Source organism: Artemia sp. Qi Xiang Cuo, chromosome 10 (assembly GCF_049724085.1).
Source record: "Artemia sp. Qi Xiang Cuo chromosome 10, ASM4972408v1, whole genome shotgun sequence".
In the NCBI taxonomy this organism is placed as follows: Eukaryota; Metazoa; Arthropoda; class Branchiopoda; order Anostraca; family Artemiidae; genus Artemia; species Artemia sp. Qi Xiang Cuo.
The window spans coordinates 45,525,611-45,551,808 of record NC_142803.1 but is presented as its reverse complement, the minus strand read 5'-3'; the positions used below and the strand labels follow the sequence as shown (position 1 = coordinate 45,551,808).

General features: G+C 33.0%; 2 protein-coding genes across 3 annotated transcripts in view; one reads left to right on the top strand and one right to left on the bottom strand.

Moving 5' to 3' along the window:
• The window catches only part of LOC148947815 (uncharacterized), a 73,189-nt gene extending 71,438 nt beyond the window's left edge, over window positions 1-1,751 (bottom strand). Inside the window, exon 1 of one of the 2 annotated variants that reach the window (XM_089096240.1) lies at window positions 1,620-1,751. In XM_089096240.1, coding sequence (XP_088952366.1) covers window positions 1,620-1,751 — 132 coding nt within the window. The remainder of the gene's footprint in view (window positions 1-1,619) is intronic. The other variant, XM_089096241.1, reaches the window with a different exon arrangement.
• Window positions 1,752-2,000: 249 nt separating this feature from the next.
• LOC148947814 (prostaglandin reductase 1-like) overlaps window positions 2,001-26,198 on the top strand; it is a 135,807-nt gene continuing 111,609 nt past the window's right edge. Inside the window, exon 1 of the mRNA XM_089095460.1 lies at window positions 2,001-2,195. Within this exon, the coding sequence (XP_088951586.1) occupies window positions 2,043-2,195 (153 nt within the window). The 5' untranslated portion in view covers window positions 2,001-2,042. The remainder of the gene's footprint in view (window positions 2,196-26,198) is intronic.

The window sequence follows — 26,198 nt, the reverse complement described above, 5'->3', positions numbered from 1 at the left end:
GAAATGAATTTCGGACCCCCCCCCCCCTATATATATATGTCAATTCAGGGTATATACTTCTACATTAGGGGGGGGGGGTTGGGGGCAAATTTTGTTTCTGATGTAAATGGGAGGTAAGTTTAAACTTTACCCCCACCCCCCTAATGTAGAAATATGTACCCTGAATTGACATATATAAGGGGGGGGCTGAAATTCATTTCCAATGAAATGGAATTTTGAAGTACCTACCTCCGCTCCTTCTCCCTCCAGAGGGTCCTGACCTTTGATGGCCTTTAAAATCTGTGTGTTATAAAAGTGAAACCTTGTAAAATAGGGCTTCTGATTAAAATTAAGTCCAACAAAATGATTTTCAGCTTTACAACTTTGCTCAATCCTGATTTATAGAGTTTTAAAGATATGCAAATACATTTCCTAAATTTTGAAAATTAACATTGATATGGCTTAAAATACTACTCAAATAACAGGAATTGCATTTTCAGAACTAAAGCCAGAGAAAAAGAATCTTATAACTGAAAATTAAGGTTAAATGTTGTTTTGTCAAAATTTCAATAGGTATAGACTTGTCATATAGGCAAAATTCAGGATCCTCTAGAGGGAGAAGGAAAGGAGATAAGTACTTCAAAATACTTCCCAGGACATATTTTAGTCTGTAGACCCATCCCTGAAAGTTTCATTTTCCTAACCTCACCCCTTTCCAAGATAGGTAAAAGTAACTAAAATAGAATTTTACCTTAAACCTAATTAACAATCTTTTACTATGCGGTAAAATTCTACTTTAGCTACTTTTGGCTATCTTGGGAAGGGGTTAGGTTAGGAAAATGAGACTTTCAGGGATGGGTCTACAGGCTAAAGTATGTCCCGGGAAGGTATTTTGAAGTACCTACCTCCACTCCTTCTCCCTCTACTAATGGGTAGACAGGTCTACCCATTGAAATTTTGACAAAACAACATTTTACCTTAATTTTCAGTTATCAGTTTCTTTTTCTCTGGCTTTAGCTCTGAAAATGCAATTTCAGTTATTTGAGCAGAATTTTAAGACATATAGGCTAAATAGTTTATTTCCAAAATTTAGGAAATGTATTTGCATATCTTTAAAACCTTATAAATTGGAATTCAGCAAAGTTGTGAAGCTGAAAACAATTTTGTTGTACTTCATTTAAGCAGAAGATCTATTTTGCAAGGTTTCACTTCTATAAATCACATATTTTTAAAGGTCATCAAAGGTCAGGACCCTATAGAGGGAGAAGGAGTGGAGGTGGATACTTCAAAATATCTTCCCATGCCATACTTTAGCCTGTAGACCCATCCCTGAAAGTTTCATTTTCTTAACCTAACCCCTTTCCAAGATAGTCAAAAGTAGTTAAAGTAGAATTTTACCTACTATGCTAATGATAGCCTAGGCCTGACTTATACTAGCCTAGTAGCCTACTGGAACACACTGCAAGATAGGCTAGTAAGAAGCCTATTATCTAGAATTTAACTTCTTTTTATAGTCTCTGAAAAGAGGATGATGTGGAATCACTCATCACCAAACAAGCCTAAAACCTGGCGAAAAATTACAGGAAACTAGGACTAGCATAATTTAAGCCTAAACAAAATTTCAAATCTAAATTACCAACCTTTTTCAAATTTTTTCTGTGAACAGCTTTATTAGGAAATTTCTTGATCTTACTAGGATTTTTCAACAAATCTACAGGTTGCTCTAACCCATCTGGAGGCTCTAAAATTATATCCCCATTTCTCATTGCCATTTTAGCGTTTCGTCTTTTCTTTTGATAACCAAGATAATATGTAATCCCTATGATAAAATAATATAATAAGTTGATTAATGCTGGTCTCAAATAAATTTTTAATTTCAACGTATTCCATATTAATAGAGTAAATACTCCATTCTCAGTTTAGATCATAATTTATTGGAATAAAATACTGGTAACAAGGATAAAACAAAGGTTTCTCTGCCGAAAATATTCAAACTTGAAAAACGAGGTACACTATAGACAAGAGACATTCATTTCTAAAATTTAGCCCTATATAGCTGATTTATGTCTGCTTTATCCATAGTCATGAAAAGAAATGCAGCGGCCATACTTCGCACCCGCTGTAATCTTTTACAAAAATTCCCATCATCTTGTATTCTTGATCAGAGACTTATTCAAATTCCTCCCTCTTACAATGAAAAGGAGGAATTTCCCAAGGTAAATTCAAATTATGGTACCAATCAATAGTCATATAACAAGTTATTGTTTATTCGGCAATTTTTTCCTTTGTCATATGAATTAGCTTGGAAGTCCTAGTTTAGTCCTAGACTTGGCTTATGCTTTTTCCACTTAGGCTAATATTCACTTCTTGTTTCCATTTTGAACCCTTAATGGGGTCCCAAAAATAATTTATTTTTGTCATTACACAAAAAAGTGACTATTGCCATAAATTGGTCTGAAAAGTTCTTTAAACACACTATTTGTTTATAAATCAATTATTCAAAAGTAATATCACATATACCATAGGCACTGATTTATAATAACCTTGAACTTGTGTGAAATTTCTTAATAAGAATGTGATTTATTTGAGTATCTTAGGCTTCTTATTCATATGTTTGTGAGGTCTGTCATATCCAGTAGGAGGACCATTCACCTGTTTGAAATTCCAGGAATACTTTCACTGATTATTGGATGATTCCAACTATATTCCAAAAAATATCTGCCAGTTAATAACAATCAACATGCTGCTAGTAATAATGGCATCTTTTTAGGATCATTATCAACATCCTATAAATTGTGGCTTCCAAATCATGTTAGAAAGAGCAATCAATAATAGCATCAAATGATATAGGGATTTGCAATTAATGGCAGTAATTTCTCAGTCTTGTAGAACCTTGATCTATTGGGTTGCATTCAAAGAAAACATGTTGACAGGGCCAGAAAAAGGGTGATTGGAATGATTGGGCCCTGCACCACCATTAAAATGTACAATTGATTTTTGAAATTGCAAAATGTTATTAATAGTTTCAGTAAGCATTGCTTCTGGAGAGGGATCATTTTCCAGGCTAAAATCAATCACCCAAAACTATCTGGAAACAACAATAACTCAGGATAGACTAAATACTTTTGCAATTATGTTGATTCAAAGTGAAGACAAAAGGAAGTTAGATTTTGAAACCATTTTAGAAGCATTTGCAGAAAAAGAAATTAGAAATATGTAAATTCATATGCCCATATTTGGTGATGTAAATTTCAAAGGGCACTTTCAGCAGGTTCATAATATCTAGGGGACACAAAATGTAATTTACCATAAATGCAAAATGAGTACAAAAAAGAACAAAAAGGGACAAAACTGTTAGCTCAAAATGAACAAACTGCAAGCTAAAATGAACAATCAAATGAAACAAGATCAAGAGAATGACCTGAGAAATGTCAATGTACAACAGGGGATAATGAACAACCTAGACCATCAAAAGTGACAAGACCAATCCAAGCAGCTAAGGTAAAAGGCACTGAAAAAATGTCTGAAGCAATGATAAATGAAAACAAAGAGATATGTAGTTTGAATATTAGTAAAACCAACAATTAGAACAAGTCAAAACAAAATTGAAGAACATAGAAACATGCAGTTAAAAGTTAAGTGGCAGCAAGAGTCACAGCAATTCAAAATTGAAAATGAAGGAAAAAAAGTATGTGGTTACAAGACATGCAACAATGAGGATCAGAATGAATCAAAATGAAAATGAAGAACAGGGAAATGTGTGGTTAGAAGATATATGACCAAGAGAACAAAGAAATGTGTGGTTAGAAGATAATCAGCAGCAAGAATTACAATCAATAGTAGGAATCAGAACATGTCAAAAATGAAAGTAAACAACAAAGAATTGTGCAGTTAGCAGAAACACTAAAGCAAGTATCAAGAGTGTCAAAATGACAGTGAAGAAGAAAGAACTGTGCTGTCAAAGAACAGCAAGAATCAGAATGAGTTATAAATGAAATCGCAGAAGAAAAAAATATTATGTTAGAAAAACAGCACCATCACAATCTTTGATGCCAACAAATTGTAAATAACACACAAGTGTTATTTACCAGTCATTGAGACCCTTCAACTCTGAATTAATTCTTTGGGGATTTCTTTTTCTTGTAATCTCCTGTGGAGGTTACAAGAAAATGCAATACACTTTTAATTTTTATTTTACTGAAAAATTTAGTATGCAGAGGGTGCCCACAAAACAAATTCCATTTGGGCCCTGCAGCTAGTTAATCCAGTCCTGCATGTTGAGTGTTTTCTAAAGTCTGCTAGCAATAGAGGAATGTGGTGGATTTTCCATTTAATTGTCAGTATTAAGTAAAATAGTTCCAGCTTTTAGCTTATAATAGAGCATATCAAAATCCTTAGACCTGAAAAGAAGATGCACAAAAACTTGGTAAGCAGTTTTTGTTCAGGCTCTACAACTTTAGAGCCTGAAATGCTATTAAATTGTATTTAATATTTTCATTAATGATGTACCTTCTAATATCAAGAATAAAATAAGCCTATATGCAGATGATTCAAAATTAATTGGTTCAGTTGAAAGTTTAGAATAAAGTAAAAACCATTCAAGTAGACTTGGACTCATTGACTCACTGGGCAGGGACAAAAAAAATTTCATTTGGGCCCTGCAGCTAGTTAATAAAAAATTCAGCAAGAAAAACGGGTTTTAATTTTTATAAAGCAGTGCATATAATAAAATAAACACTTAATTAAACAAAAATACTCCAAATATTTCGGCCCCACGTCCGGGAGCCTTTCTCAATGGAAAAAAAATAAAAGAAAAAAATGAAACAAAAAATGGTCTTTTTAAAAACATTAACTTACATCAAAATAAAAAAAAAAAAAAAACACACACAAAAAAAAAAAAACAAGAAAAAATATAAATAAAAAGGAAACAAAACTCACATATTAAATAAACACTTCCATTCACTGGCGTATAAACAAAATCAAATGTCTATATTGATTCAAACACGCCTCCTCACAGTCTATAAATGGAAATCTATCAAAAAATGAAGAATATATTTATACTTAAACCAAAACAATAAAGGTCAGCTAACCCCCAGCCCATAACCCCTAATTAAATTGCACAAGTTCATCAACCAATGTTTGAATTATAAATTGAATGGATTTGTTTGCTTGCAAGCTTAGCTGCAGTTTGTTTACTTTTCCCAGCATTTAACCCATTCTGACCTTTGTTTGCAAGGTCATCTTTTGTTTCAGAAATAGTATTAAAATCAGTACTGGTTGAAAATCTTACCTGCTTTTTAATTAAACTATTATAAATTGAATTGATTCTAAATTCCCCTTCATCTTTATTGATACTAATACCCCTATATATTATCTTTTTTATTTCTATAATTTCCCTGAAGCTTTGTAAAAGTCCTACAGACGTATCTACTATTTTTGTTTGATCAAATAAAATACTCTGATGAGGAAAATTATAAATATGTTCTGCAACAGCTGGCTCAAACATTTCCGGTGTTTTATTTTGTTTTAGAGAGCAATCTATGGCATTCCTGTGTTGTAGCCTATTCTCTAAAATCTGTTGTGTTCTTTGCACATAAAATTTACCACAAGAGCATGGAATTTTGTATACTCCCTTTTGCAAATTTCTTGGTACCTTTTCTTTCCCTTTATTTAACAAAGAGCTTATAGTTTGTTTTGATTTAAATGCTGTATTTATATTATGTTTTTTTAATTCTCTTCTTAATTTTTGTGACAAAATTGGGATAAAAGGCAAAGTTATGTAATTTGTTTCTTGATTTGACCCATCTTCTTCTAATATTTCTGGTTCCATCATCTTTTTTTTTCTTTTTTGAATTATTTGAGAAATCATATTTTCCGGATAGCCATTACCTACTAGAATATCCTTAATAAAAATTAGTTCATTGCTTATGTATTCTGGTGATACTAATTTTAATACCCTATCAACTAAATAAATAACCACACCCCTTTTTACCAGGATCGGATGATTTGATGCGAAAGTCAAGTAACGGTTGTTATTATTCGGTTTACAGTAAATTGAAAACGCTAGTTTGTCATTATTTCTATGGATCAAAATATCTAGAAACGGTAACTTATTCTCTGTTTCCTTTTCAATTATTAAACTTAATTCTTCCCTCATATACTTTAACTGTTCCAAAAAAACCTCAATTTGTGATTCCCCATAGTCCTAAATAACTAAAATATTATACACACATTTGCACCAAAATTTAGGTTTTAAAAAATATGTTTCTATGGATAAATTTTCTACATACTCTACATAAATATTTGCTAACAACGGACTTAAAGGCCCTCCCATTGCCAATCCCCTAATTTGATGGTAAAAATTATCTCTAAACGTAATTACTATACCTGCTAGTTATTTTAACTAAATTTAATATAGTTTCCAGTTCAATTCCCAAAGATATTTCTTCTATCTCATTTTTATGTTCCTCAAGTTTTTTGGATAAAATACTAAACGATTTATCAAAAGGAATATACGTACACATTGATTTTATATCAAAACTAAACAATCTAAATTCTTCTGATGTTTCTACACTTGTAAGTTTATCTTTTAAGAATTCCGAGTTTTTTATTTACGAATCCTGGAGATATAATAAAGGTTTAAGTGTCATTGCTACCCATTTCTCGATTTTTACCGTTGGTGAATTGGTTGTTGAAACTATAGGTCTTAAAGGGATACCTGTTTTATGTATTTTTGGCAAACCATATATTCTTGGGCTGACTGATTTCCTCTGAAAGAACTTGTAATACATCTGGGGTGTGATACTTCAATTTGTTTTAAGGGATTCTATATTTTTTCTTAATTTTTTAACATACATTTCAGTTGGGTCTGAATTAAGTTTTTTATATGTTGAAGTATCATTTAGAATTGTTTCTATTTTAGTATCATAATCATCTTTTTCTAGGATTACTACTGTATTGCTCTTATCTGCTTTCGTTATTATTAGAGAATCATCTTTTTTTTAAAACTTTTATATCTTTGTTATTAGCTTTTTCTTGATAACTACCAAAATTTGTTAAAATATTCACGACCCCTAGTCTTAACTCATCTACATTATTTATTACTTTTGGAAACTTATGAATCCCTGTTTTAATCTTTGAAATAATTTCCTCAAAAAACCAACAAAGATAAAAATATCTTAAAAAAAACAAACAAACGATACTGTGGCCAGTGGAGAGAAAAGGAAAACAACATAAACAAAACAACGCGGATATTTCGCCTGTATACAAACAAGGCGTCTTCAGCACGAAAGACACAAAAAAAACAAAACAAGATAAAACAAAAAACCAATAAAACCACCACCAAAAAAAACAACAAAAATGTACAATCGGCGCAAACTAATCCACTTAGGGAAAAGATGCTAAAATAGAGTTACTTCAGTGTCCTCACTGAAGTAACTCTATTTTAGCATCTTTTCCCTACATGGATTAGTTTGCGCCGATTGTACATTTTTGTTGTTTTTTTTTTTTGTGGTGGTTTTATTGGTTTTTAGTTTTATCTTGTTTTTTTTTTGTGTGTGTGTCTTTAGTGCTGAAGACGCCTTGTTTGTATACAGGCGAAATATCCGCGTTGTTTTGTTTCTGTTGTTTTTCCTTTTCTCTCCACTGGCCACAGTCTCGTTTGTTTGTTTTTTTTAGAGATTTTTCTCTTTGTTGGTTTTTTGTCATGGATGGCCGGTTCGGCTTAAGATCTATCTTTCATAATTTCCTCTATCGGTACATTTTTAGGATTTAGTCCGAATTGTATACCTCTTTCAAGGATTTCCTTTTGTTCTTTGGTGAACTCATTTTTGCTTAAGTTAATCATCCCAGGGCCTGGGAAATGATTAGGCTTATACGTTGATAGTTTTTGTTGTTCTTGTTCCCTTTTCAACTGCAGAAATTTTTGGTTTAGTCTTTCCCTAGATAATCTTAGAACATGTTCAAAAGAATTTTTGAAGATTTTTATAATTTGTTGGAAATCATTTGTATTAAGAAAATCACCAAGGCTATGTTTTAAAAAACCATCTGTTTTACAAATTGTGATCTCTGGAAAAATTTATCTTTCGGCACATGGTTTAGGTTTAGTAAATTTAATTTTCTAGAACACTTCTCCTCATTATATGTATTTAACTTATATTTAAAACAGAACAATTTTGGAATTATTTTATTTACTTTGCACTTTTCTAAAAACTTTTGTTGTGTAATTATATTGGCATGTTTTTTTTTTTGCTAAATTCAAAAATAATAAAATTGAATTGGTCTTTGGCCACCCTTAGTTTAGACGTAAATAATTTCTTAGACCACACTGCTTTTCCATTTACGAAAAATTAAGCAAGAAAAACGGGTTTTAATTTTTATAAAGCAGTGAATACAATAAAATAAACACTTAATTGAAAAAAAACACTCCGAATATTTTGGCACCCCGTCCGAGAGCCTTTCTCAACGGAAAAAAAGATAAGAAAAAAATGAAACAAAAAATGTTCTTTTTAAAAACCTTAACTTACATCAAAATAAACAACAACAAAAAAAAACACAAAAAAAACAACAACAAAAGAAAAAATATAAATAAACAGGAAACAAAACACATACAATCGACACAAAATACAAGTCAATAGTGTATAAACAAAATCAAATGTCCGTAATGATTTAAACTCGTCTCAGCACACCGCATAAACGGTGACAAATAAAAAAATGATGAATGTACTTACACCTACACAAAAACAGTAAGTGTCAGCTAACCCCGGCTCACGACCCCTTAAAAAATCTCACAAGTACTTCAACCAATTTTTGAATTATAAATTGAACGGACTCGTTTGCTTGCAAGCTTAGCTGCAGTTCGTTTACTTTTCCCAGCATTTAACCCATTCTGACCTTTGTTCACAAGATCATCTTTCGTTTCAGAGCTAGTATTAAAATCAGTACTGGTTGAAAATCTTACCTGCTTTTTAATTAAACTATTATAAATTGAATTGATCCTAAATTCCCCTTCATCTCTATATATTCTTAATTTTTCATTTTTTATAAATATTTTTATAAATATATTCTTCATTTTTTGATAGATTTCCATTTATATACTGTGAGGAGGCGTGTTTGAATCAATATAGACATTCGATTTTGTTTATACGCCAGTGAATGAAAGTGTTTGTTGAATATGTGATTTTTTTTTCCTGTTTATTTAAATTTTTTCTTTTGTTGTTTTTTTGTGTGTTTTTGTTGTTGTTTATTTTGATGTAAGTTAAGGTTTTTAAAAAAGAACATTTTTTGTTTCATTTTTTTCTTTTCTTTTTTTTCCGTTGAGAAAGGCTCCCGGACGTGGGGCCGAAATATTCGGAGTATTTTTGTTTAATTAAGTGTTTATTTTATTGAGATCACAAGTTGTAAAAGAAATAGATTTTTTAAAACATAGCCTTGGTGATTATCTTAATACAAATGATTTTCAACAAATTATATAAATCTTCAAAAATTCTTTTGAACATATTCTAAGATTATCTAGGGAAAGACTAAACCAAAAATTTTTGCAGTTAAAAAGAGAACAAGAAAAACAAAAACTATCAATGTATAAGCCTAATCATTTCCCAGGCCCTGGGGTGATTAATTTAAGCAAAAAGGAGATAACCATAGAACAAAAGGAAATCCTTGAAAGAGGTATAAAATTCGGACTAAATCCTAAAAATGTACCGATAGAGGAAATTATTTCAAAGATTGAAACAGGGATTCATAAGTTTCCAAAAGATATAAATAATGTAGATGACTTGAGACTAGGGGTCGTTAATATTTTAACAAATTTTTATAGTTTTCAAGAAAACGTTAGGAACAAAGATATAAAAGTTTTAAAAGATTTAAAAAAAAGACGATTCTCCAATAATAACGACAGCGGATAAAAGCAAGACAGTAGTAATCCTAGAAAAAGATGATTATGATAGTAAAATAGAAACAATTCTAAATGATACTTCAACATATAAAAAACTTAATTCAGACCCAACTGAAATGTATGTTAAAAAATTAAGAAAAGATATAGAAGCCCTTAAAACAAATGGAAGTATCACACCCCAGATGTATTACAAGTTCTTTCCGAGGGGATCAGTTAGCCCAAGAATATATGGTTTGCCAAAAATACATAAAACAGGTATCCCTTGAAGACCTATAGTTTCAACAACCAATTCACCAACGGTAAAAATCGAGAAATGGGCAGCAATGACACTTAAACCTTTATTATATCTCCAAGATTCGTATATAAAAAACTTGGAATTCATAAAACATAAACTTATAAGTGTAGAAATATCAGAAGAATCTAGATTGTTCAGTTTTGATATAAAATCAATGTACACGTATATTCCTTTTGATAAATCGTTTAGTATTTTATCCAAAAAATTTGAGGAGCATAAAAATGAGATAGGAGAATTATCTTTGGGAATCGAACTGGAAACTATATTAAATTTAGTTAAAATAACTAGCAGGTATACTAATTACTTCACGTTTAGAGATAATTTTTACCATCACATTAGGGGATTGGCAATGGGAGGGCCTTTAAGTCCTTTGTTAGTAAATATTTATGTAGAGTATGTAGAAAATTTAGCCATAGAAACATATTTTTAAAACCTAAATTTTGGGGCAGATATATGGATGATATTTTAGTTATTTGGAATTATGGCGAATCACAAATTGAAGGTTTTTTGGAACATTTAAATAATCTGGGAGGAGAATTAATTTTTAAAACTGAAAAGGAAACGGAAACAGAGAATAAGTTACCGTTTCTAGATATTTTGATCCATAGAAATAATAACGAACTAGCGTTTTCAATTTACCGTAAACCGACTAATAACAACCGTTACTTGTCTTTCCATCAAATCGTCCGATCCAGGTAAAAAGGGGTGTGGTTATTTCTTTAGTTGATAGGGTATTAAAATTAGCATCACCAGAATACATAAGCAATGAACTAATTTTTATTAAGGATATTGTAGTAGGTAATGGCTATCCGGAAAATATGATTTCTCAAATAATTGAAAAAAGGAAAAAAAAAGATGATGGAACCAGAAATATTAGAAGAAGATGGGTCAAATCAAGAAACAAATTACATAACTTTGCCTTTTATCCCAATTTTGTCACAAAAATTAAGAAAAGAATTAAAAAAACATAATATAAATACAGCATTTAAATCAGGACAAACTATAAGCTCTTTGTTAAATAAAGGGAAAGACAAGGTACCGAGAAATTTGCAAAAGGGAGTATACAAAATTCCATGCTCTTGTGGTAAATTTTATGTGGGAATAACACAACAGATTTTAGGAAATAGGCTACAGCAACACAAGAATGCCATAGATTGCTCTCTAAAACAAAATAAAACACCGGAAACTATTGATTCAGCTGTTGCAGAACATGTTTATAATTTTCCTCATCACACTATTTTATTTGATCAAATAACAATAGTAAATACGTCTGTAGGACTTTTAGAAAGTTTCAGGAAAATTATAGAAATAAAACAGATAATATATGGGGGTATTAGTATCAATAGAGATGAAGGGGAATTTAGGATCGATTCAATTTATAATAGTTTAATTAAAAAGCAGGTAAGATTTTCAACCAGTACTGATTTTAGTACTAGTTCTGAAACGAAAGATGACCTTGCGAACAAAGGTCAGAATGGGTTAAATGCTGGGAAAAGTAAACAAACTGCAGCTAAGCTTGCAAGCAAACGAATCCGTTCAATTTATAATTCAAACATTGGTTGATGAACTTGTGAAATTTAATTAGGGGTTATGGGCCGGGGGTTAGCTGACCTTTATTGTTTTCGTTTAAGTATAAATATATTCTTCGTTTTTGATAGATTTCCATTTATATACTGTGAAGAGGCGTGTTTGAATCAATATAGACATTCGATTTTGTTTATACGCCAGTGAATGGAAGTGTTTATTTAATATGTGAGTTTTGTTTCCTATTTATTTATATTTTTTCTTTTGTTGTATTTTTTGTGTCCTTTTGTTTTTGTTTATTTTGATGTGAGTTAAGGTTTTTAAAAAGAACGTTTTTTGTTTCATTTTTTCTTCTTTTTTTCCGTTGAGAAAGGCTCCCCAGACATGGGGCCGAAATATTCGGAGTATTTTTGTTTAATTAAGTGTTTATTTTATTGTATTCACTGCTTTATAAAAATTAAAACCCGTTTTTCTTGCTTAATTTTTCGTAAATGGAAAAGCAGTGTGGTGTAAGAAATTATTTGCAGCTAGTTAATCCAGTCCTGCATGTTGAGTGTTTTCTAAAGTCTGCTAGCAATAGAGGGATGTGGTGGATTTGCCATTTAAATTTCAGTATTAAGTAAAATAGTTCCAGCTTTCAGCTTATAATAGAGCATATTAAAATCCTTAGACCTGAAATGAAGATGCACAAAAACTTGGTAAGCAGTTTTAGTTCAGGCTCTAAAACTTCAGAGCCTGAAACTCTATTAAATTGTATTTAATATTTTCATTAATGATGTACCTTCTAACATCAGAATAAAATAAGCCTATATGCAGATGATTCAAAATTAATTGGTTCAGTTGAAAGTTTAGAATAAAATAAAAACCATTCAAGTAGACTTGGACTCATTGACTCACTGGGCAGGGACTTGGAAGTTGAAGTTCAATGTCCAGAAATGCAAGGTTATCCACTTATAATTTTGCAAATAAGGCAGCAGATATTCCCTCCTCTAAGAAACGTAAGGACCATGAGTTTCAGTGAAGTTTTTACCTTAAATTGCACTTGACAGCAATAGGATGATTCTGTAGTTGCCAGTCAGTGAAAATAGTGTGCTGACTTATCCGGTGACTCCCAAACTAATCACCAGGGCTTGTTGCACCATTCCTTGTCAACTGATAATTTGAATGCCTCAATACTTACAGAAGAGACTGTTTCCTGGTGTAACAAATTCCATAGACTTGCAGGCCAATTAATAAAGACTTTTCTATGATAATTTATTTCACTGGAAAGACGAATTGATGAAAGAAAATCTGACGGGAACAGGATCTTTCTTGAAGATATATCTAGACCAATTAAAGCACCTTATGCATATGCCACTCAACATGGGCCATCTCCCATGGTGGGAATCCCCAAAGGGAAAAGTATCCATCCACTGAGAAGGCCACCCTGGAAACTCCTTTAAATAAACATTCCAGGAAGATGATACAGAATTTATAAGGCATGGTCTATTAATGGTTTCTGATATACAAAATGTTTATAAACATATGCTTGTATTCTGGTGAAATTCCATCTTCTCTGAAGCAAAGCTCTTTCCAGCAGTGGATTGATCCCTGACAGGTTTCTCATTTTAGTAATTGGGGTGTGCTTATGAAGTCCCATAGCAACATGAACTGCAGAATTTTGAAGTGACTATGGCATCTTATACATGTGTGAGGAACTATTAGTAAAAAACTGAATACCATATTCTATCTTTATAAGCTTAAAAAAAAAAAATCAATGTTATAGGTAGTGAACCTCATTTAGAGTTATTAAGCCATTTAAGTGCAGCCAGTTTTCTATTAAAAGCTTATCTCTTTACATCCTTCCAAGAAGTCCCAATTTCCCTTAAATTCTTCCTTACAACCTCATCCCATTCCATTCAGGGACTCCTAAAAAGACAGAAGTTCATGTGAATAGACTGAAGTTCATAGGTAATCAGCATAGTGTGAGGAGAGCAACTTAAGTAAATAAATAGTATCAAGTAAGCTACATCAACCTATATTTTCTAAATATTTAGCTTCTACATTAATAAGAGCTGAGCTATTTTCAAAGACCACTAATTAAACAGTAAACTGTATGGGTTTCCCATTTTAGTAGTTGAGGTGTGCTTACGAAGTCCAATATCAATATGGACTGCAGAATTTTGAAGTGACTCCAGCATCTTAAACATGTGTGAGGAACTTTTAGTAAAAAACTGGATGCTATGTTCTCTCTTTATAAACCTTAAAAAATAATCAATGTTATAAGTGATGAACCCCATTTAGAGTTAGCAAGCCATTTTATTAGAGCCAGTTTCTAATAAAAGCTTATCTCTTTACATCCTTCCAAGAAATTGTTCCTTACAACTACGAAAAATTAAGCAAGAAAAACGGGTTTTAATTTTATTAAGGCGGTGAATAAATAACAACAAAATAAACATTTAATTAAAAAACACTCCGAATATTTTCGGCCCCACATACGGGAGTCTTTCTTAACGAAAAAAAGGAGAAAAAAAAAATTTCTTGAGCAAATTAATAAAGGTCACCTAACCCTCAGTCCATAACCAATAATTAAATCTCACAAGTTCATCAACCAATTTATGAATTATAAAATGAATGGATTCTTTTGGTTCCAAGCCTAGCTGCATTGTTCTGAAACGAAGGATGACCTTACAAACAAAGGTCAGAACGGTTTAAATGCTGAGAAAAGTAAACGAACTGAAGCTAGGCTTGCAACCAAAAGAATCCATTCAATTTATAATTCATAAATTGGTTGATGAACTTGTGAGATTTAATTATGGGCTATGGGCCTGGGGTTAGGTGACCTTTATTGTTTTGCTCAAGTATAGATATATTCTTCATTTTTTGGTAGATATCCATTGATTTGTGAAGAGACAAATAGTACCCTTATAGAATGGAAGTGTTATTTAAAATATGAGTTTAATTCATATTTATTTTTTTTACATTTCTTTTTTTTTGTTTTTTCTCTCTTCGTGTGTTAGTTTTGTTTGTATTTCAATGTATATTATTTTTTAAAGGACATTTTTTTTTTCTCCTTTTTTCCTGTTGAGAAAGACTCCTGGACGTGGGGCCGAAATATTTGAAGTCTTTTTTTAATTAAGTACTTATTTTGATTTTTATTTATTCACTGCTTTAATAAAATTAAAACACGTTTTTCTTGCTTAATTTTTCGTAAATGGAAAAGCAGCGTGGTCTAAGAAATTATTTCCTTCCTTACAACCTCCTCTCATCCCATTTGGGGATTCCTAAAAAGACAGAAGTTCATAGGTAATCAGCATAGTGTGAGGAGAGAGACTTAAGAAAATAAGTAGTATCAAGTAAGCTGCTTGAACATTTATTTTTAAATATTTATCTTCTACATTAATAACAGCCAAGCTATTTTTAAAGACCTCTAAATAAACAGTAAACTGTTTTTATAACAGTAATGACAATTTATATGAAGGGACAGAAATAATGAAGTACTCATCCTGCCTGCTAGTAAAAATATTGTTGACTACCCCATCACAAATTGTGCTAAATTTTAAATGTTCAAGAAACGGATCTAATGGCTATAATCAAAACAGCTTAAGTATTTTCACTGTAACTCTCTGCAGTAAGACATAGAAGTGAAATGATTAGTCGTGACTTAAAAGCCCATAATCCCTAATAGAAGAGGAAGAAAAATAATCATCCAAATTATGAGATAATTTGGTATCTTCAGTAAACCACTAGATGTAAACAGTCCAAATTTTTCTTCTATAATTGTTAGAGGAAGGACAGTCAAATTGAGAAAAATTCAAATCCTTTTAAAACTCACAAAAACAAACAATATCCTGTTTTTTGTTTTTTCAGAGCTCTTAAATAAGCAGAAAACAAAACAAAAAAAAGTAAAAATCTATAAAGTTTAGTTAAGTGTTAAATTTACCCATGTTACAAAACTGCATTTTATGATACTCATCATAATATACCCTCCTGTTCTAGAATTAAAGCATTTTACAAAAGTAGAAAAGAAACTTTGCTCATATCTTGCAGGATGATCAGCTGTAGTTTTGGAACGGGTGCTGTTGCTTGGCAAATGAGGCTAGGCCCAAAGGGATAATAAAAGAAGGGAGGATGTTTTGGTGAATAGGATTGTTTCAAAGGGATAGTTAAAAGTTTTTGCAGAGATTCTGACAGTGGTCAGACAAGTTTTCAAGCTTAAATTAAGTAAACCCAGATAAGAAACTTCAAGCTCTCTAGAAACAATCACTGAGGGTCTAAACTTAATCCTGCCAAGCTGTTGCCCTGCAAATGAGGCTAGGACCAAAGGGATAATAAAAGAGGGGAGGATGTTTTGGCGAATAGGGTGGTTTGAAAGGGATAGTTCAAAGTTTTTGGAGAGGTTCTAGCACTGTTCAGACAAGTTTTCAAGCCTAAAGTTCCCTACTGAACCTGAATAAGAAACCTCAGGCACCCTAGATACAACCACTAAGGCTCTAAACTGAATCTGGCCTAGCTTTTGCCCTGCAAATGAGGCTAGACCCAAAGGGATAATAAAAGAGGGGAGGATGTTTTGGTCAATAGGGTGCTTTGAAAGGGATAGTTCAAAGTGTTTGGAGATGTTCTAGCACTGGTCAGACAAGTTTTTAAGCCAAAAGTCCCTAAGTGAACTCGGATAAGAAACCTCAGGCTCCCTAGATACAATCACTAAGGCTCTAAACTGAATCTTTTCCAGCAAAGAAAAACCCTGAGCTGTCTTGGAAAATTTGGATTTTTGAAAATTTTCTAAAACGGAAAATTTAGCTTAGTAGTATACATTCACATATAAACTGAAATAGGATGCTTTTTGACTGCTTTTAAACTTTTATTTTGAATTTTTCCTTAATTTTTTTTTCTTTTTAATAGTGGAAAAGCCGATTTTATTTGCTTGAAGGGTTTCAATATGTAAAAAAAGGATCTTAGTTCCAGTTCCATAAATTTGTAGCAGGGTATATGAACTACCAATAAGTCCTTTCACCCCTTTGACTCTCCAAAAAGTATCATCAGATATTTAGAAATCCATTGTTCTCATCCGTAGCCAAGTCTTCTTATCAGTAAAAACAAACCAATCATCCCAAACTTCATCCCAACTTCTAAATTCTATTGATGGGTTGTGGGAAGTGCGGGTACTTGAGTCACCTTTCCCCTGTAATTTAAGACCTACATGACGACCAGGACCAATGTAATTATTAATAATTACTCCCGCTCACGTGCGCCTTTTCTAAAATAATTGACAGACAGCCTTTTTCTCTTTAAAAATTTCAAATTTCAACAATAAAACTAATAAAACTACATCTTTTTTGCAATGTAAAATAGTGCCTTAAAAATCTTCTTATCTTCGTGCCGAGGCACGTTGAAATTTAGGATTGCAGTGTAGGTGTTTGAAATATTAGCCATATAGCAGAGGCGTTTAAAGGAAATAGTCTCCACACTCAGTGGGCTGACAATCAAATAAGACATGCTGGATAGTTTCATCGGTTGAGAATCGGACCCGGCATAAAGGGGAGTGATTTAGCTTCCGATTAAATAACATATTATTGAGAAGAACATCACCTGATTTCAGATGGTAATATAGCACTGTGTAGTAGAGAAGTAGAGTAGAATATTTTTATCTACAACACATACATAAATAAATGTCACAAAATAGCGCACATGCCTGGTGGCATACTTTAGCACTGAAAATATTGCCAGCAAAAATAAACAGCCATCTTCTAACTAAATTTGACAACGACGAAAAAGAAAACCATAATAAACAAAATGTTTAGCTTGTCGTAAGATGTTTCTTCACTAATCTTAGAAAATGTCGCTTGTTGCTGCATTCTCGAACTGATGCTGGAATTGAGTTCCAGATTTTTGGCCCAGTGTGACGGATGCTGAATACTGCTCTCGACGTCGGACGAATTTCGCACGAAAAGTCTGAACGATGCATAGTAGGATAATTATGAAATTGGGAATTAGTTAGAAAAATACCGGAGAAATTTAAAGGTAAACTACTATATTGATAGTCATGACAAATACTAGAGATAGAAATTAAATGCAGTTGATCCAAAGAATAAATTCCTTAAGTCCCATATAGGTGTTTAACTGAAGTTCTGCAATCAACATTAAAAAGAATCCTCATTGCTTTATTCTGATGTATTTGGAGAGATTTGAAAACAGACGAAAAGGTAGAAGATCAAATTGAAATGCAATAGAGAAAGTATGGGTGGGCGAAAGAATAATAAATAGGTTTTAGAATAGTTTTAGGAAAGAAATGACGAAGACGAATAAGCATGCCAATATTTCGGGAAGATTTTAACAATAGTGTTTTTACATATTTATGAAACGACAAATTTTCATCTAAAATAATCCCAAGATACTTAAACTGATCTACCCGTTTTAATTCAGGACCATTCACGAAAAGAGATAAGCTATCTGACACTACTGATCCAGTTCGCGAAAATAACATATATTGGCATTTTTTTCATTAAGAGCTAGTGAAGTCCTCGAATACCAATCAGATTCTTTTAGTAACGTATTTTCGAGATTCTGGAAAAGAACTGATAGGTCCTGGTGAGAAGCAAAAATTACTACATCCTCAGCAAACATAATTTTACAAATAGGCAAAACTTCTGGCAAATCATTTATAAAAAGAAGAAATAGAATAGGCTCTGAGGCACTCCGTAATTAATCAGAAAAGTTTTAGAACAGAGATCACGAGATTTATCAGCACATTCTAGTCGTCTCCCAGAAAGGTAAGATGCAAAATATTAACAGCTTGTGTTGAAAACCCATAAGACTTAAGTTAAGAAAGAAGCAACGAATGATTTACGGTGTCAAACGCCTTGGTGACATCAAGAAAAATCATCAAAGCGTGTTGACCTTTATATAGTGAATCCTTAATATTTACTAAAAGCTCGTGAATTGCCAGTTCAGTTGACTTTCCTTTTATAAAACCATATTGAGACGTGTGTAAAATCTTACTATCAAATGAATATTTTGTAATTGACTATTTGCAAGTTTTTCCAAAATTATCCTGAAAACCGAAAGTAGGGAAATGCCTCTATAATCTGAAGGGTCAGTTGAACTCAGAGCTTTAGGTAATGCTATAACATTTGTTTTTTTTAAAGCTCAGGAAAAAACACCATGCATAAGTGGTAGATTAAAAATATGTGTCAACAAAGGGGAAATGCTTGACACTACATGCTTTACAGTTTGTGCCGAAAATCCAAATTCGTCTGTAGAAAAACTCCTTTTAAGATTCAGACTAATATTTTCAATCTCATGACGCACAATCTCAGAAAAAACGAATTTTTTGCATGGTGCACGTAAACTGAAACAAAAGAGGAATTAAGTTGCATATTCATAGTCGATGCAAGTCTAGAACCAATATTACTGAAATTTTCTCCAAAAGCATTTAAAATTTCATTCGGCTCTGTAATATGTTCTCCATTTAAAACAAGGCAATTAACACTAGTACTTTTACGACTGTGAAGACGTATCTTTTCATTTATGAATTACCATATCTTTCTCATATCTGATTTATACTCCATAAATTTCTCATTATAATATTTTCTCTTCCCATATCTGATAATTGAATTTATATTATTCCTATAAACTCTGTATTCTTCAAACGACTCAGGTGTCTGTAATTTTAAGTAATTCTTAAACTTTCTATTCTTATGTTTTAACGATGTCAAGATACCTTCAGTAATCCATGGGTCAAATTTTTGAGCAAACTTTCCATGTGAAGCACGTGTTGAAGAAGCCCGATCCCGCAGTCACTTGATCAATAAAAGCTGAAAACGCAGCATTTGCGTCATCTGAGCCATAAAGCGAACTCCAATCATGGTCACCAATTAACTGATGTAGGACTTTACAATCAATCCATGTATATCACTTTTTTGAGTTATCCATTGTTGAATTGCCTTTACCCTGGAGGTTCAGAAGCTGTCTTCTAATGTTGAATAGGTCTTTATCGTTGGCAATTTTTAATTTTTTGAGCAACAGTACTGCTGATTTGGAGTCAGAAAGGCAAAGAATATTCTCCTCTACAATGCTATAATTTATGAGAACATCTAGAGCCAAGCAAATGGCACATAATTCAGCTGACAAAATGGAAGATTCCAAAGGAAGGGGTTAAAAAAGGTTAAGGTTAAGTGATGGAATACATATACCTGCTCCAGCTTCCACACCATGAACAGATCCATCTGAATAGATTTTCCTGTGATTAGGGTGCAACTTCGAAATCTGTTCAGCCAGAATAGTCTGGATCTCATGATTAGGAATTTAGTTCTTATTTATTGGAAGAAGTTCTGCTTGACAAATATGTGGATTTATTTCCCACGGTGGAGTGTCAGTGAAGGGGTATCCATAGGGGAAATATTGACTCCAATTTAGGGACCTCCAATTGAAACTGATTCCAAGGCGAATGGCCATTGGTGTAAGCTGCCTTCAAAGCAAAGGTATGATTATACACAACGTGCTTGCTTCCATAGGCTTGAACTCCTGATAAGTATTTCTTCCTTTAACTGGATGCCCTCTGACTTAGGGGAACCAACCCGGATAGTTGTTTTAGTTTAGACAGAGGAGTATGCCAGTGCAAACCCAGAGAAATTCGAATGGCTGAATTATATAAAGATTACAGGGTTTTAAATGCAGATGATCAACGAATGGAGAAGAATTGGATACCATATTCCAGATTAGGTCTAATATATAATTTATAAAAATCCAGAATAACTTTAGGGTGGCATCCCAATTTACTTCCAACAAGTCTCTTTAGAACACAAAGTCTCTGAATGATCATGGATTTCAAAGAATTAATATGTACAGGCAATAACATTTTAGAATCTATCCGTAGGCCAAGTAGCTTCACTAAGCTGCAACATGGAATTTCGCTAGAGAAAATTTAAAGAGGATTGGGAGGATCTGTTGAGCAATTAGCAATTATAATGGCTTTGTTTTTACTACTTGAAATTGGAAAACCAAAAGCTGAAGAGAATCTCTGAACTAATCTTATATCCTGTTGAATAAGACTTTGAAGAATTACAATATCTTTTCCAAATAATCAAATCATCTGCATAAAGGCCAGACAATGGGTGAGATAATTGGAATGTTGAAACATACAAATTAAACAGAAAGAGACTCAAAATTGCTCCTTGAGGAAGAACTCTAGTAATGGGGTTAATCTCTCCCTTATACTCATTAACTTAACCATTCAATTCTTGATAGAATAAGCCTTTCAAGGACTTTACTGAAGGCTGGTAATACATAAATAGGTCTGTTAGACTTGGGTTCACTAGATGGGTAAGAAGGTTTTAAAGCAGAAAAGACCCGACAATCTTCTAAGCATCTGGGAACTTTTGGCTTGACCAAACAAGATTATACAGGCTTAAGAGGAAAATATGGTAAACCCCTGGGGACTCAAAAATCCATTTAATATAAATACTGTCATGACCTGAGGAAGACTTGATATTAAGAGAACTGAGTGCTGCATTAAATTCATCTAGGGAAAATGGTTCCATCAAGGACCTTTTATGTAAAGAAGTACGAGGAGGGGTACAAAATGGAGGTCGAGGGTAAAGAGAATCAAAACCATCATTTTTATAAATATCAGAAAAAATTGTTGCTTTCATCTTATCTGAGGAAACTGGAGTTCCATCCTGCTTGATATCATATTTACGGTTATCATTAGGCTGCTTACTGCTATTAAGTTGGCTAATGAAACTATGCATCTTTGAAATTGGGGTGCTGAAGCTAATACCTGCACTAAAATTGGACCATGTAGGCTGTTTAGCTTTCTTACATACCAATTTTACTTAGCACATGCTCGCTTATAGGAAATTGCTGTAGATGGAGAAGGATTATTTTGAAACAATTTACAGGCCTTCCTTTTTACGTGTACTGCAACCATGCACTCCTCATTCTACCAATTCTTGGATATCTTGGAGCCATTATAAAAAATTGGCTTAGACATGGGTATGGAAAATTCAGCTGACTGTAACAGAATGGAGTTTATATCGGCATTAGTAGCATTAATATTAGAACTAGTTGATAAAACGCAAAAATCAGCTTCCTTCAAAATTTCCCGAAACTGGGGCAAATTCCCTTTGGAGTTGTTAAAAGATGCCATGTGGGGTTTGGGAGAATACCATACATTTTGATTTAATGTTAGAATTGTAGAATGATCACATTGCAGAGAGGGGACCTTTACCATCTGAACTTGATCATAATATAAAGATAGACCAAGTAGCAAATTAATTGTAGAGAAAGTATTATATGAAATATTATACCGGGTTTGGAAATTAAATGGAGTGAACATCAAGGTTTCTGGAATATTGGACAAAATATTCTCAATGCCTCTTCCTTCTTTGTTACTACAGGCTATTTGTTCCCAAAGTGGGCTATGTGCATTGAAATCACTAAAAATAAAAGTATTATTTCCTAAAAGTTCAGATTCCAAAACCTTTTGGATATCATTGTTTCCACACGGATTATACAATGATTTAATGACAAGATAACTAGACCCCGGCGCTGCACCGGCGGATCGACCGAACGCCGCCCACAACAGGCCCGGTCGCACGCCGCCGAAGTGTCGCAACGCCACCGCCGGCAAATGCGGCGGCGTTCGATCGACTTGTAATTAATTTTGCGGCAATTTTTTATTGCGTCAACCGCAAAGTTGGAGCTTTCCCTTCTCGTGTGGTTTAGTATTTCGATTTTCCTGAATAGAAATCAAGTAGGGCTTGCACTATCCCCGAATTTTCGAGTATTTCCCCGAAAACCAATGCGTCACCCCGAAAAAAAATTTGGTTCCCCGAATCCCCGAAAATCACGAAATCACGGTGCCACCCCTAACGATTTATCACCAGTGACTATCCCTGTTTAATATTACTTTGCATACCATAATTCTTCACTACTCTCTGCTTCGTTCATTTTCGTCTCTTTTGTTACTTTGCATAAGACCCAGACAGATGCAATATGCAATGGCATTGCAAATATTGCAATATACACAGTTCTTCATATGCTGACAAAAAAAGTATCGTCTTTATGAAATGATTTTAAATCATTTCGAATGCAGTTTAGCAATTGCAATTCCTTACATCATTCGTAGTCAAGAATTTCATTTTCAAGTTGAATGGAATTATAGAACGCAACTATCAACATTCACTACAGTTTGATTTTGAAATTGATAGCAGAAAGATCGTTTCTACAGCTGAATTGTAAGTTTGCAGAATTTTATTTTTCTTTCGCTGTTTTTAGATAAGATTTTCTTAATTTTGAATACTCAATTATTGAATGCTTGATAGATTAAAGAAAATACAATCTTTTGTCTGAAAAATATTTTCCCCCCCCCAAAAAAAAAAATAACCAAAAAATAACCTTCTATTGAGACAAAATTTAGCTATAGACTTAGCTATAGTACAAGGTTGGGGAATTAAAGATTGAAACGGAAGCTACTCCAAAAATGTGATTTATTAAAAAATTTTTAAATTATTACTTATAGGGGGGGGGATAGATTTTTAAAGGAGAATACCTCATTTTATATATTGAAAGCAGCGATGCCAAAAATATATATTTTTTTTCATTTAAAGTGGAGATGGCAGAAAATACTATCAAATTCCCTGGGAAACCATTGAAATATTTTGATAGACCCAGGGCCCTCCATTGGGACTTGTTCATTGTCTTGGGTATTTTGTGATTTTTCATAGGCTACTGGCCTAATTTGGCTTTTGTGTGTGCTCCCTTTTAATTAGATTCTTAGGATCTTATTGAATGCCATGGTGGATCTATCACTCAGTTTTCCAATAATTTGAGGTGCATCTGAATAATTTCGCCTTTTTTGTTGTTGTCTTTGTACCCCTTTACTCATACCCTAAAATTTTTTTTCAAGGAACACTAAGCTGTTTAACGTTATTTCGCGTGTTTGTTTGAATCATATAGTGACCTAGTTAATTATTAAATAAATTACTTTTTTAATGTAAAGCTGAGACGGTATCCTAGCAAAGTGGTATCCAGAGGGTGGGGTAAGGAGGTATTACATTTAAATGATAACATCTCGAAATTTATTTAATGAAAGCAGGGATGCAAAAAGTTTAATTTTTTTTTAATTTAAAGCAGAGACGGTATCCTATCAAGTTGTTATAAAGAGGGGGGGGGGGGGGAGGGCTATCATATTTAAATGATAATACCTCAAATTTTTTTTTGAAATCAGGGATTTCAATTAGTTAATTATTTTTTTTTATTTAAGGCAGAGACAGTATCCTATCAAGATGATGGTTTCCAGAGGGGTGGGGCATAGGGAGTTATTATATTTAAGTGATAGTACCTTTATTTTCTTTTTATTGAAAGCAGCGATGCCAAAAAGTTATTTTTTTTAATTTAAAGCAGTGACGGTATCCTATCAAGGGGGTGTCCAGAGGGGGAGGAAGGTAGGGACTGATTAATTTCAAATAATAATATCTTTAATTTTCTTATCTAAAGCAGCCAAATTTCATACACAGTGGATAAATTTTTTTTTATTAATGACAATTATAGCCACATCCCACAGTTAAAATAGACTCCCAAGTTTGACTGAAGGAATTTTTTTCAACCAGTTTACCTCTAGATTTTTTGTCCCTCCACACTATTTTGAAATATACCCTTTTTTTACACATACTAATATTTGGACTTTCATTAGTATACCAGCTTACCCGTCACGCGTTGCCACGATCTTAAAAGAAAGGAAATTCAATGAGAATACCCCTAAGGAAAATTTCTAAACGTTCACTGTCTTAGTTAAAAGTTTTCAACGTCATAGTGTTTTCATTTTAGTTTAATTATGCTTGAGAAACATTTTAATTTTCTTACACTGATGAAGATTGGTCTCTTGGAGACAGATAATATCAATTTTATTCTTAGATGAATAACGAATGAGATCACCAAGTTTATTTGAATAAAGAGAGACACAATTCCATTTTAGGATCTGTAGTTTAATTGCCATTGTTTGAGTTGAATAGGTGACACGCTCTATATTTGGTGAGAATTGAAGGTAAGTCCTTTCCTATCTCATTAAAGACAGAATTAGAAAAGTAGTATTTAGCTATATCTTTAGTTAAAGTGGCTTTTAGGGCTTTAGGCAGATTTTATTGGAGGATTTGATCCACTGAAACTATATATTTAGTTAGTTTTGTCATGTAAGGGCCATCTCTATTTTGAGCAGTGTTTGTTTGATAGGATATATTAGGTGAGGCTGCCTCTCTTTCAGTTCATGATTTTTGACTAAATCTAGGATTTTGGAGGGCTGTGCTTGCTTTGATTACAGTAGGGAGCTCAATACCCTGCTTAGGTATGGATATCTCAATTGGAGATAACTGAACCTGATTTTGGTTATTTTTGACAGTGCATGGCCAAGGGTTGGGTAAAAGGCTTGAGGATGTTTTCTTAGCCTCATTAATTCTTGGAGATGATTGTACTTTGGAAAGCTTAGCAAGCTCTATAGCAGCCATAGGAAATGGGACATTTTCTTGATAGGCTATCGTTAAAAAATTGGCCCGTTGGATATATTTAGGACATAAGTTGCGATTTGTAGACTGGTGGTCACCTCCACAGTTGATGCAATTAGGAGCTGTAGAACATCTAACTTCACTAGAAACAGGGTGATCACAAAGGCAGGTGGGGCAAATTGTCTCAGAGTAAGAGCAGTACTTAGATGAGTGACCAAGCTTAAAACATTTTGAGCATTGAATAGGCTTTTCTTGGTAAGATTTATAAGCTTTAGGTCGACCAAAAAGGAACGTTGAGTCAAACTGGGTACTCATTGGTAAGATAAATAGGACATTCATACTGTTTAGTAGACCATTAGTATCTGGCTTGCCCGTCCTATGGACTTCCAAGATCTGCAGCATTTCTCCCTTATTATTCACGAGACCATCTTTGAGGTTTTCAGTTAATAGCTTGATTAGGACATAGTACCTCACTATTTTCTGGGTCTGTTTTCCATAGGTGGAGTCCACCATTCAGAGGTAACTGGTATATTACCAATTTTATTTTGGTTAAGAGCTTTGCAGGAATCCTTTCTGTATTGGAACATAACTGTAAGAGAGCAATCACTGTTAACATTCACACTGAAACTACATCTTATAGATTTGAATAGATTCATTCTAATGTTAGAGATATTTTTGGTAGTAAACATTTTGTCTTATGCTGTTGAGGTAACAAGGATGATTGATTTGTTCTTCAATTCCATAGCTGAAACTGAGTTAGGGATTTCTGTTATTTCAGGAGGGCTTGTGGAGGGCTTTTTGCGTTTCTGCTTTCTAATAACTATCTGAAAATCATCATTGAGCTGGGAATCAGTTTTTGGGTTTGGGGACTCTGAGACTGTTATCATGGTGTTATTCTGGCTGCCATCACTAGAGATTGGAGATACAGCAATTGTATTGGCAGCTATGGGGATGTCAGTTTCTGAATACCAATTTGATAGTTGACCTCCTTCTCTGAGGGGGCTTGAAGAGCTAGGATGCATACAGTTAA